The sequence below is a fragment of the Microcaecilia unicolor genome, chromosome 8, assembly GCF_901765095.1.
Source record: "Microcaecilia unicolor chromosome 8, aMicUni1.1, whole genome shotgun sequence".
Taxonomy (NCBI): Eukaryota; Metazoa; Chordata; class Amphibia; order Gymnophiona; family Siphonopidae; genus Microcaecilia; species Microcaecilia unicolor.
The window spans coordinates 35,957,652-35,971,262 of NC_044038.1; the positions used below are offsets into that span (position 1 = coordinate 35,957,652).

General features: G+C 41.7%; 1 protein-coding gene across 2 annotated transcripts in view; it reads left to right on the forward strand.

The window, feature by feature from the left end:
- The window catches only part of ERCC4 (ERCC excision repair 4, endonuclease catalytic subunit), a 39,379-nt gene that overhangs the window by 484 nt on the left and 25,284 nt on the right, over positions 1 to 13,611 (forward strand). For both annotated transcript variants that reach the window (XM_030212519.1, XM_030212520.1), the window contains exons 2-5: positions 541 to 721; positions 6,900 to 7,095; positions 10,036 to 10,243; positions 11,732 to 11,912. In XM_030212519.1, the coding sequence (XP_030068379.1) occupies positions 541 to 721; positions 6,900 to 7,095; positions 10,036 to 10,243; positions 11,732 to 11,912 (766 nt within the window). The remainder of the gene's footprint in view (positions 1 to 540; positions 722 to 6,899; positions 7,096 to 10,035; positions 10,244 to 11,731; positions 11,913 to 13,611) is intronic.

Sequence of the window (13,611 nt, forward strand, 5' to 3'; positions counted from 1 at the left end):
TCAGAATTAACTGCGAACCATTGAGAGATGTGATACAAAATGGTAGCTATAACCGGCTATCTTTAAGCCACTGAATATCGCCGGATAGCCACCTAAGTGCTGTTCTAGCAGCCATTTAAAAAAAAAAAATATTGGGCTGGTAGACTATCAAGCTCATTTTCAAAGCACTTAGCCTCCCAAAGTTCCATAGAAACCTATGGAACTTAGCCTCCCAAAGTGCTTTGAAAATATGCCTCTTTGTAAGTTTGGGGTGGGGGGAGAGAAGAAGGTAATCCCTCCCACTAACACTTTTCTTCCCCAGGTGGAGGCACCAAGCCTCAAGCGAGTAAGGGACTGATGGATACTGCCCTCAGGTGACCCAGGAATGCCCTGAAGGGGGTATTATACTAGTAACTGCAATGTATTACTTTTATAAAGTAACTAGTAACTGTAGTGTATTACTTCTCGCAGTAACTTATTACTTTTTATTGAATAAGTAAGTAGTAAATGTAATATATTACTTTTACAAAGTAACTTGGGCAACACTGCTAATTTGTGTAGGAATATTTTGTGGAGCAGCTGAGATCAGAGGGAACTGTTCATCTGCCTCGGATTGTCACTAATGAAATTCCCAGCAACGATCGGTACGATGTATATACGCAAGGTGGAGTTTTGTTTGTTACAAGTCGAATTCTTGTGGTTGATTTCCTGACAGATAGAATTCCCTCAAATCTTATTACAGGTAAGAATTTAATAGGATACTTTCTTGACAGGGTGGCTTCTTATTTTTAAGTGTAGTGTTTAATTTTTCCCTACTTATTTCGAACACTAAGGTTTGAAAATGATGGGTTTTTAAAAAAATGTATTTAATATTTAGGGGTCTTTTTACTAAGCAGCGCTAAAAAGTGGCAACGCTTTCACAAGCATGGGACTTTCGTGCTGAGGCCACTTTTAATGTGGCTGTAAAATGGCTACATTTTCCATTTTCTCAGTGAATGACCACATGCTAATTTCCCCATTGGCGTGGGAGCACTTACTGACACCTATTTTTTTTAGGCAGTAAGGGCTCCCGTGCTAATTGGCATATGGCAATGTAACCACACTAACCAATTAGTGCCGAGCTCGCCTACCTTCCACCCCAAACATGCTTCCAGCGCTATAAAATGACATATTTTTTAGCGCGTGGGAAGCGTGCGCAGATGCCAAAACTACTGCGGGATGCCTGAGTGCGCCCCGCAGCAGTGGTTTAAGTCCGCATTAGTTCTTACTGCAACTTAGTAAAAGGGCTCCTTAATGTTTTAAAATCCTTATATACTGCAGATCTCAAACTTCTCTGTGGTTCACAATAATGTAAGAGTCTTTCAAAACAATGAGGCTATATAACTCAATTGGTATATATGCCTGAAAATGAGGGTTTTCAAATTCGTTTTAAAATCCTTTAAATCGGAGCACAGTTGTATATCTAAAGACCAGGAATTTAACCTTCGTGCACCAATTTGAAGAATCATTCCAGGTCGTCATCTTGTCATGTAGAAGGTAATGAAGAAATTTCCAAGAGAGCATAAAAGTAATAGGGTGATACTGTGTCAACAAGGTAAAGGATCAGATTGTGAAAGATACAGCCCCCCCCCCCCCCCCCCCCCCCCATCCCAGTTTACAAAACCACGTTAGCAGCTGCCGGTCCACTAATGCTGACATAGCCCTTTCACTTTCAATGGGCTGTGTCAGCATTGCCACAAGGCAGCCATTAGAATGGCTTTGTAAACAGAAGGGACAGCATCTACACGAGAAAGGTAAAACCTTAAATTTCACCCAAGCACCCGCTGGGAGGCAATGAGGCATATTTTCAAAGCACTTAGCCTTCCAAAGTTCCATAGAAACCTATGGAACTTTGGAAAGCTAAGTGCTTTGAAAATATGCCTCAATGTAAAATTATATTACAGGTGTAATATTGTCTGTCAGTTGGGTCTGGGTGACGAGCTTCACAGCAGTATGCTGAATCATCTACAAAGCTCTCATCCTAGAGTAAGGTAAACCTAAATACAGAGCTTTGTAATAGTTATCCATAGAAGGCACCAACTGAGCAACACTGTACAGAGCCACCCAGCCATGAGAAAAAGATGTAACTAATGCAGAAGTCAAATGGTCCCTTTATTGAAGGATCCTTTTACTAAGGTGCGCTGAAAAATGGCCTGTGGTAGTGTAGGCACGTGTTTAGGGCGCGCGCAGATCCATTTTTCAGCGTGTCTGCAAAAAATGCCTTTCCTAAAAAAAAATTTGCCGAAAATGGACGTGTGGCAGAATAAAAATTGGCATATGTCCATTTTGGATCTGAGACCTTACCGCCAGCCATTGATTTAGCGGTAAGGTCTCGTGCGTTAACCGGGTGGTAATGACCTATGCGCACCAAATACCACTTGGCGTACTTAGCGGATGTGCACCAAAAATGAAACTACTGCAAGAGGCACATGGTAGCTGGGCAGTAACTCCTAATTGGCGCGTGTTGGGCGCGTGTAGACGCTTACGCGGCTTAGTAAAAGGGCCCTCGAGGGCCTTTTTTTACTAAAACTTGGCTCACAATGAATGCTGATTATCCTATTTTATACCTATGGGCCACATGTTACTTATTGGACGCTGTCTGTTAGCAGACACTACGCTTTAGTAAAAGGGACCCTCCGTTCCTAAAATAAGGCTTAATAACTGAGCATCTGAAATAATGCCTGAATAATGCACCTTAGCACAAATCTGAGTAGAATGTGAATCTACCAGTGCTCATATGAGGAACTATAAGGTCAGGCTCCCTTATGATTGGCATTATCTCTGTATTTGGTAATTTAAACAGAAGCCGTTAGCCTTCACTCAAACTGATAAAGGAGGCAAGGGCAGCTGACGTCCTATCAGGGTGGAAACTTCATTCTCACAAGGGAAGAATATCAGTAGGTCATCTGCATACATTCAGAATGATGATCCCAAATTCAGTATTAACATTAGAGTGGGCACAGATACAAATTGAAGAACTGCAGACAGTATTGAACCTTGAGGAGCACACTTTAAGCATGCAGTACTGCCAGAATCCTCATTACCGCACCTCACCACCTGAACTCTGTTAAGAAGATCTGATCAAAACCAATTCAACACCGCAGCCTTAAGGCTATGTGTCTTCAGCCTATTCAACAAAATTTTGTAAAGAATGCTGTCAAAAGCAGCTGGAATATCCAGGAATATAGCAGCTATAGCTCTTAGTTCTAAAGCTATCACTAAAATCAGGCATCTGTTTGTACTATGGTTGCTTTGAAAACCACCAGATTGAAATTCATGTAAAACATTTGCTTCATCTAGATATTGCTTTAATTGTCGATATACAAAAAATTCAATCAGTGTTACCAAAAAAGACAAGCTTATGATAAGTCTGGCCATAGTTCCTACCTATCCCCTCCTTCTTTTGTTAATGGTCAAACTGAAGCTGTTTTTAAACACAGGCATTTATCCCCTCACAGAAAGAATGAGCATCTATGGAATGTATGGTACCATGACAGATCATTAATCTCTGTAGTGGAGCATAACTCCAAATTGCCCCAGATATTTGTTTAGTCACAGGAGAAAATTCAGTCCTTGGTAATCTGCTTGACAGAGTAAACCCCCCCCCCCCCCCTCCCTTTGTCCTGATGATATGTACATCTATCACCTATTTTCAGCCTGTCCACAAAGTCCCTACTAATAATTTCTTAATCTTCATTATTTGTGCTGTGCACAGAAGTGGCTTTGTTTAAAGCTGTTGCTATCATATTCGCATTTAAATGTATTTCATACATATTATTGTGGAAATTTTGAAAACCCAACTAACTAGGTGTGTCCTGAGGACTGGATTGAGAACGTGCCCTATGATGACTTTATAGTTCTCCTTCATCTTAGCTGTTTTGTTCTTTCTCCATATTTTTCATGGATTCTTTTGCTTCATTAACACCAAAGGGCCCAATATTAATCTCCTATGCAATAAAACAATGTTGTTGTTTTTTTTTACACCAAACTGCTCTTCTCTGTTAGTAATTTGAATTTCCAATTGTAGCTCCTAAAAAACCATAATTAGCACTCAACCTCCCTTTCCAATCCAAGTATGAGTAGCTATGGCTGAAACCTTATGTATGCCTTATCTGCATGTATATTTCTCCATAAATATTAAGTATGAACCCTATATCCCAGCTTCCTTTTTATTAAAAGTCTAAATTCAGGGAAATCTCTTATACTTGAAATAACGTTCTTTTGTAGTATGGGGTGGTTTTGGTTTTTAGGTTCTATTGCCACAAGATGTCAGTATTGACTTATAATTCAGAGCATGACTTATATCATTTCTTATCTATAAAGGATTAACAGACATGCTTATCTCTGTGTGTAAAACATCACAATCCCTTACCTTCCACACCTTTCCAAAAGTCTAAAAAAATTATAGCATGTCTACATATTTTATATGTCACCAGTGACATGATATAGCATGGGGTGCTAAAGATCATCAAGAGAAGAATTTTTGAAAATGTCATAATTAAACAGAGACAAAATGGAAAGGAGACCTTGACATAAGAGCTGTTAATGAGTGACCTGATGCTCCTGGACAGCTTTTTTAAAGGGACCAGCGCATAGAGCAATTGGATCTCCCTCTTCTCTCCCCCTCCCCAACCTGGACACTTACTGGGACTATCCCTAATGTCTAGCAGGGAGAAGGGACCACTGGAAGGATTCCCAGCTGCTAGAAACAAAATGGCACTGATTAACCCCAAGTGGTAACAGCATGAGATTACTGCTAGGGGACAGAAATACGTCCCCCCCCCCCCCCCCCCCACACACACACACACACACTAGACATAAGGGATAACCCTAGTAAGTGTCCAGGTTGGGGAGGGGGAGAGAAGAGGGAGATCCAATTGCTCTATGCGCTGGTCCCTTTAAAAAAGCTGTCCAGGAGCATCAGGTCACTCATTAACAGCTCTTATGTCAAGGTCTCCTTTCCATTTTGTCTCTGTTTAATTATGACATTTTCAAAAATTCTTCTCTTGATGATCTTTAGCACCCCATGCTATATCATGTCACTGGTGACATATAAAATATGTAGACATGCTATAATTTTTTTAGACTTTTGGAAAGGTGTGGAAGGTAAGGGATTGTGATGTTTTACACACAGAGATAAGCATGTCTGTTAATCCTTTATAGATAAGAAATGATATAAGTCATGCTCTGAATTATAAGTCAATACTGACATCTTGTGGCCAGACGGGATCTACCTGGGGATGATTGGTGGTGGAGGGATTGATTATATAAAAGCCCTGTTAAGAAGCTACCCGGAAGCACTGACCTGTGCATTAATGGCCCAATGTTTCCTGGGAGGAAAAATAATTCCAGCTTTATTTTTTTTCAAGAATAACGTAGCTTATGAGGTTGAGCACAAGTTGTGTTCAGTTACCATGGGAGTTATTAACCTCTGGCAGCTTTAGTGACTCCCATAATAAATTAAGTTGCAGTAGAATGAAATATTTTACCACAGCTATGAACCACCTTTTATCAGATCTCTGTGGCTTTTTAAAAACGTCTAACTATCTCCTTCCTATGAAGCCCAACTATTTTCAGGAGTGATTCTTAATCATGGGCCAGAGTCTGCTCCAGAACATGATTTATATGTGGCATATGTATAACCAGTGGATGTCACAATTGTCTTAAGAGTTACGACAATTCTCTCTCTTCCTCCCACCCCAACAACCTTGCTGCACTATTTCCCATACATTGCTGAGGGCTGCCTCCCTAACCTCTACTGCTCCAATAAACAGAGCCAGACCCCAGAAACGGAGCAAATTGGATAAAAAGATCTGAGCCCCTATCCATTCTTAATCTGCTTTATAATTTTACATAAATAAAGGCCTTGGCTTTCGCTCCCAGTCCTCAAGGGCTGTTAATGGTACAGATTTTCAAGCTACTCCTAATGAATATGAATGAGAGAGATTTTCATACAGTGGATGTAGTAGATATGCAAATCTGTCTCATACGTATTTATTACACACCTTCCCTATATAATGAGTACAGTTTTTTTCAGTATAGTTACTAATATCAATAACTCCCTACAAAAGGAACTACATACTTTCTTTTCTACACAGCTTTATTAATTTTTTCGAGCAATTTTGTATCAAATCCTTTTAAATACAGTTTCCCCTTGCCAGGACTACCTCAATCATACATACATTTGTTTGCATGATTGAGGTATTTCTGGCAAGGGCAAACTGTATTTAAAAGGATTTGAAAAGTTAAGCTGTGTAGAAAAGAAAGTGTGTAGTTACTTTTGTAGGGAGTTCTATGTATTTATTAGGGATATACTGATATTGGTGACCTTCGAGAGCTAGGAGAGAATTCCAAGACATGTGGACTATTTAGAGTCTTGAGGAGGCATCATACTGACTTATGAAAAACATTTAGTATGGCTATAGAAAGAATAAACCCAAGAAAAGATTTTAAAAATTTATGACGTGGTATGCTAGAAGTGTGAAAATGTAAAATATACAGCAGAGCTAAGAATCAAGTTAAACTGAAGAAAATGTTCAAAACCATAACCTCAGCCTTGCACCAGCACCTATTTTACAAAAGGTCTGCTCCCCACCAAAACGTTTTACATTTCTGGCTGTGAATGACACCTCCACAACATCTCTAGCTCCAGCTGGCAAGGAGAATGGAAGACCTGTCCTGAGAATTTAACCTGACACACACCTACCTCAATACAACCTTGTATTTGTTATCAACCGACTGGCGAATGCCTTTACGGTATTATGTAAGCCACATTGAGCCTGCAAATAGGTGGGAAAATGTGGGGTATAAATGTAACAAATAAATATTTAACCTTCAGCCTGCCTTCTTGAAGCACAGTTATTTCGTTACTATTCCATCAGGTATCCTGGTGTACAAAGCACACAAAATCATTGAATCATGCCAAGAAGCATTTATTCTGCGTCTTTATCGCCAGAAGAACAAGCAGGGCTTCATCAAAGCCTTTACAGACAATGCTGTTGCCTTTCACACAGGCTTCTGCCAAGTGGAGCGTGTGATGCGAAACCTTTTTGTTCGGAAACTTTACCTGTGGCCCAGGTAAGTGGCATCTGTCATCCTAATCTTTCTTCACCGTTACGGGTGAATTTAGTATGTTTCTGGCATTTCATCTTGGTGAAACTTTTCATTGTATTACTTCCTGTTGATCTTTAGACTTACAGTTTAGGAGGGAAAAATCTTTTTTTTTTTTTTTTCATGTGGCCAAATAGATTTGTGAGACGGGCTCTGTTTTGGAAATTGAGCTGGTCATGGGGTTTGAACTATGCCAGTCTTAGCGCAGTATGTCTGTCGAAGTCAGTACAACGTTTTTACCAGCATTTTCCTTTGCATCTTCTGTCTTTCATTTGGCTCTGAGATTTTATCTGCCTGAACCCCTGTTTATTACTTGTGGGGATTCAGCTACATGTTTTCTTGGGGCTAGATGCACTAACCCCACGTAAAGAGCCCTTTCCTTACCGATCCCTTAGCGAATCGGTAAGGAAAGGGCATGCATGAAGGAAATCGCATGCAAATGAGCTGCTCACTGTTAGCTCATTTTGCACGCGATTTCCTTCCTAAGGAGGGGAAGCCAGTCGGCCAGCTGAGCATGCGCAGAGCAGCCAATCGTTATGCTGCCTCCTGCCTAACATGGACATCCTTCTCTCAAGAACAAAATAGGACGTTCCTGACGAGCACCTGGACATTTTCCTTCAGCTCTTGTGATGGGTGTCCTTCTCGGACGTGTTTTCTTACTTGCCTGAAATGACCACGGTTCTCTGAACATTCTCCGTCCCCTCCAAAGTTGTTTTCAGCTTGCGCCCCCCCACCCCAGGATTAGGACGTGCGAGGACGTCCAAATCAAAACTATTTGGATGTCCCTCCAGGTCTCTCTCAGCCAGTCAGTGTGCGTTTAGCTGTCACCGGTATCAGCTAAACGTGTTGTGATTGGCTGAGAGACCTGGAGGGAGGGACAGCCAAATAGTTTTGATTTGGACGTCCTCGCAAGCCCTGATCCTGGGGGGGGGGGGGGGGGGGGCGCAAGCTGAAAACAACCTTGGAGGGGACGAGGAGAATGTTAAGAGAACCTCCATAGATGTGGTCATTTCAGGCACATAAGAAATGCGTCCGAGAAGGACGCCCGTCACAAAAGCTGAAGGAAAACGTCCAGGTGCTCGTCAGGAACGTCCTATTTTGTTCTTGAGAGAAGGATGTCCATGTTAGGCAGAAGGGCGTCCCTGACGAGCACTTGGACGTTTATTTTTTTTTTTCCTTCCGATTCCCTCACAGCAGCCTCAACGATAGGTGCAGACCTCCCGTTATTTTTTCCATGGTAAGGGGATCGGAAAACGGTAGTGCATCACATACACATTATAGTACTAATTTGCAATCCGTTTTCGTTAGCTGCTACCGTGACAGGAAAATGGCTCAGAGAACCCTTTTGTGCATGTCCCGGTTTACTACTTGCGCATTAACTGGCTAGAACCAATTTAAAAACCACGTTGCTGGCTCGTTAAGTTTAGTGCATCTGGCCCTTGGTCTCTTCCTTTGATGTCATCCCTGGCCTCATTCCTTGTCACATCCTCTTCTCCAGATGGTCCTTTTTTGTTGTTATTTCAGTTTTGATCTCCCAAATTTAATCTTGGGAATGAAAGTAAAAAGTTGGGCAAGTCATGAAATGTTGCCGAAGGGAGAGCCAGAAATGCAGTTGGATAGAATCAAACCACAGATCCATTTAACTCGGCTCAGTTTGGCCACAGCACAAAAGGGTAAAGGGTAATTCAGTTCTCCAAGTAACTTTGGGGTTTTTAGCCTTGAAACTGTTGTCAGTGTCTCAGAAATTGGCCTTTTATCTTGTAATATGTTAATCGCTGACTGCTGGCAAAGACCATTTGAAGACTTTCACTGGATAATTTATGGACAATCCAGGGGCAGCACTAGGGGTGGGCATACAGGCTCCCGGCCCAACTGTTAATGGCAGTAGCTTGGGCTAATATTGAGGGGTGAAGGGGCAATGGGAACAATTTGTGGCAGAAGTAATAGGAAAGAAGATCGGTGCTAGTAGACCTTCGCTGGCCCTGCAGCGGCCCCACACTTAGTATGGTATTCCTTTCCTCCCCGCAGGGAGATGAAACTGTAATAGGGCCTGCAAAGGTGGCAATTTTACAGGCCTTGCTGGTTTTCCTTCACATTGCCTCTACTGCTGGGCCCAGAACCAGTGAAATGAGATGAGGAATGAAGAGACTGAGGAGGGGGCCATGGGACAGAGTAGGAGGGAAAAAGAGATTGGACCCAGGGAAGGGGCCTAGAAGTGGGTAGGCAAGAAAGGACCTGGAGAAGGGGCTTAGGAGGGAAAGAATTTGTGAAAGGGCCATTGGAGAAAATAGGAGGAGCAGGACTGAAAAAAGGGTTCTCTGGTGGGGATAAGGGGAAGAGAGAATCAAGAAATGGGCCTTTAGGTGGGGTGGGAGTGAGGGGGGCAGAGGAGGAGGAGTTATCATCATGTTGGTGGGAGACTCTCGGACCTAGTTCTAGATATTTTAAATTCCTACCAACTGCTGTATTTTCACATACATGAAGATGTTGATTATTTGGTTTCTCACATGCTTTTAAGCGCCTCCCAATACCTCTGTCATACCCATGCACCTGGGCAGGTAAGAAATCCAAGGAAGTCTAATTAGGCTCAGAAAACTGGAAGCTGTCAATACTGCTGGATACAATAGGAGTCTTGATATTTTCCCTGGCTTCTCTATTAAGCTTATTCTTGGCTGAAAGATCTTGGTCAGATTCCTTGGCACTCTCTTGAGTCCAACTATTTGAGTACCTTGTCGTGCTCTAGAAACACAAGCACGCCATTCACTCTTCCCTTAGACATGTCCTGTTCTGCTTGCTGGTATTGAGTTTATCCCCTTCCTGCTGTCAGTGGAAGTGCCACATGTAAATATCACACCAGTACAGTGTACACTCGGTATGAAAAAGCTGACATCTGTGGCTTCTCTGTAGGTTTCACGTGGCAGTGAACTCCTTTTTAGAAAGGCACAAGCCCGAAGTGGTTGAGTTACATATAGCCATGACTCCGGCCATGCTTGCCATTCAGGCCTCAATATTGGACATCATGAACGCATGTCTGAAAGAACTGAAGCGATACAACCCAGCTCTTGAAGTAGAAGACTTGTCTTTAGAAAATGCCATTGGGACGTCTTTTGACAAGGTATTTATTTTTCAGCTGCTTATTGCATTGGCATTTAAAAAAAAAAATAAAATCCAGCGTTCAAAGGTATTTATCTGGATAATGGCGGCTGTTAGCTGGAGCTGGCCATGAGTCCACATATATGGCGTTCAAAATTGCATGCGGAAATTTGGGCTTGAGCACAACTTAATTGAGTAATGAGCCTATTGGCACCAATAATTGGACGCTATCAATTATTGACGCTAATTAACAATTTGGATTTATGAGCGCATCTTGCTACGCACTGTTCTATTAAGATGGACGTGTAAATCTTAGGGCTCTGTTTACTAAGGTGTGTTAGTGTTTGAGCGTGCATACACTTAGTGAGTGTGCTAACTGTGTAGGCGCCTATAGGGATATTGTAGGCATGTACATGGTTTACACGCGTTAAAAACATTAACGTGCCTATAACCCTGCTTAGTAAACAGGGCCCTTAATGTGCAACTGTAAAGTGGGTGTGGCCATGGCAAGAGCATGGGCGAGTCAGAGGTATTCCCTAAAGCTGCACGCAGTATTATAAAGTTAGGGGGATCGGTGCATAATTTAGGCACAAGGATTGAACACCAGGTTCCAGTTAGTATAAATCCTAATGTGTAAAAGTTTTGCCCAGCACCCAGTGCTACACGTGATTCTATAAACCGCTCCCAACTTGGAACACCGTTTATAGAATAGTGCCTAGCATTTTGGGGTTTTTTGGCGCCGTATATATAGAACTCGGCCTATAGTGCTTACAGACCACCTTGGCCCTTATTGTGGAGGAGTGAGGAAGGAGCCAGAAGTTATTCAGTAAAGTTTCCAAGTTTATTTATGACTTGCTACCAGCTAGGTGGCTTACAGACTAAGCAAAGAGTTAAAGAAACATGATAGTGAGGGTAGGGGGGAGAGAACGCCATTATTCATAAAGGACAGCGGGGGGGGGGGGGGGCATATCGGAAAGGGAGTGCGTCTTCAGATAACCACATAGTAATCTGAATGGGCCCCGTTCGGTATACCAAAAGCTGGAAATAGTTATCCGAATATTTTTATTTTATTTATCAGCAGAAAGATAGGACACAAAAAGCTGTTCTAACTTTATCCAGTTAGTGGTGCTGCTTCTTACTCTATCTGGATATTCAGGACCAGCCACTTATCTGGATACTGGCGCTGGATATCTGGATTTTTTAGCTTTTTTTTTTATTGCGGAGGCTGGCATTTAAAAAAAAGTGCAAACAACCCTAGCCAAATATTGACCTGTAAGTTAAATGCAGAGGTTTAGCCTGCTTGAACATACATTAATTCTCCCATAACAAGAGTTTGTGGCCCTGTATGTTCACACCAACACAATTCTGCATTTGGGTGAGTTATATGGAACTACTGTTTTATACTTTGAACTTATATTTTACATCCGTGTGGAAGAAGTTTTGTGAGGGTCTCTGCTTATAAACCTAGCAATTGAAAGTCAAAACAAACTTTGTTTTTTCTCTTTTGTAGACAGTTCGTCACTATTTAGACCCCTTATGGCACCAACTTGGAGCCAAGACCAAATCCTTGGTGCAAGATTTGAAGATCCTATGTACCCTTTTGCAGTACCTCTCTCAGTATGACTGTGTCACTTTCCTTAACCTTCTAGAATCACTGCGAGCAAGTGAAAAAGTCTTTGGACAGAATTCAGGTATGGAATAAATAACACTCCAAGAAGAATGCGCTCAATTCTAGTTGAATGTTGTGGTTGGTACTTAAAACAGTATCATAAATCTAATTAACATATTGGAATCACAGGGCTGAGGCCAGTCCAGCAAGCCAACATTTGGCAGAAGCTTGGCTTAGTTCTTGGCTCCAGAGTTTGCACATTTAGCGAAGCTGAGATGAACCTTTATCTCCAGAGGGAGGGAAGGGATCATTCTTGATGTCTACCCAGTTGTATTACACCACTTTATTGGTTGGCTTGCCTAAGATGTATTTATATTGTCTTCAACTAGTCCAGAATGCAGCAATATGGGTTATGTTGGGGGGGGGGGGGGCTAGATATCTCCTACTCTAGCCTTTATTTGCTCCCTGCTGGTTTCCATAACATCATATTAAGATCACTTGTCTGGTTTTATTTATTTATGACATTTATATCCCGCATCCCAAACAAGTTCGGGTTCAACATGGCTAACAATAAACATTTGCAAAAAGTACAATATAATTAGTAATAGCATAAGTAGTAATAATACAATACACAAACTTCACTATTATTGGATAGCAAGAGCGGGGTTCCAAGTATACCCAAGAGCTAACAGTTACTAGTGTGAGTAAGGGATTTACTAAATAAAAATGCTTTCAACAGTTTACGAAATAAGAGTTAAATGGTAATGTATCTTAATGGATTAGGCAGAGAATTCCATATCTTTATACCTTGATAGGTAAAGCCTGCATTACGTATAGATTTATAAGGAAGCTTCTTACAACTTGGGTCATGAAGGCTTTAGAGGTGTATTTTCAAAGCATTTAAGACTTACAAAGTGTGCCTCCAGCCAGCTTTTGCATCAGCACCCCTCTCCCCCACAGCTTCTTTCTAATTTCATAGGTATCGGAGGGTGTGGGACCGGCAGGGCCTTTGTGTGCACCTGGGCTGCAAGGCTTCGCAGCCTTTACTGCAGCTTGTTTGATTGCTGCCACGGGGCCAGCAGAACAGACAGACAGGACAAAGAAAACAAAAGCTGTAAAGAATTTATTTTATGCTGTTTCGAAGAATTTTGTTTGGTGCCGAAGAGGAAGATGTACAAAAAAAGTAATAAAAGCGTTGGGCGTAAGTTAAGATTTCTAAGAGTGGCTCCTATGTTTGACTGAAAAGTTTTAAGTTGAAAATTTGCTTAAGTTTAGGAACTTTAAAACTCTGGACCCTAAAGTTAGGCCTGCTATTAATTTACATAGATTTAGGCTTCTAAGATTGGTTCTTAGTGCTGAAAATCCATATTAAGCACCTAACATTTTTCCCCTCCTTAACTCTGCCCCCAATATTTAATGAGCTTTGTGTAGTTAGGAGACTCTGTTTAAGGCACTCACCTCCTATATAGGGGGAGATGCATTAAAAACTTACTGGGCCAGTGACGTGGGTTTTTTTGACTGGTTCTAGTCGGTTTAGCGGAAATGTTATTCAGCTGGAGATGCACAGTGGGGTTCTGTGGGCTGTTTTCCGTTCACGGCAACAGACAATGGGAATGGTATGCAAAGCTATTTAAATGAGCTGATTACCATTCAAATGTGCATTCCGAGTGATGCACAGACTGCAGCCCCTGCCTTTTACGACAAAATTTTTCTGAGAGGTCAGGAGCATGACAGCTGCATCCCAGCTGGTGGTTGGTGAATTTAAACTTCTACGGAAACCA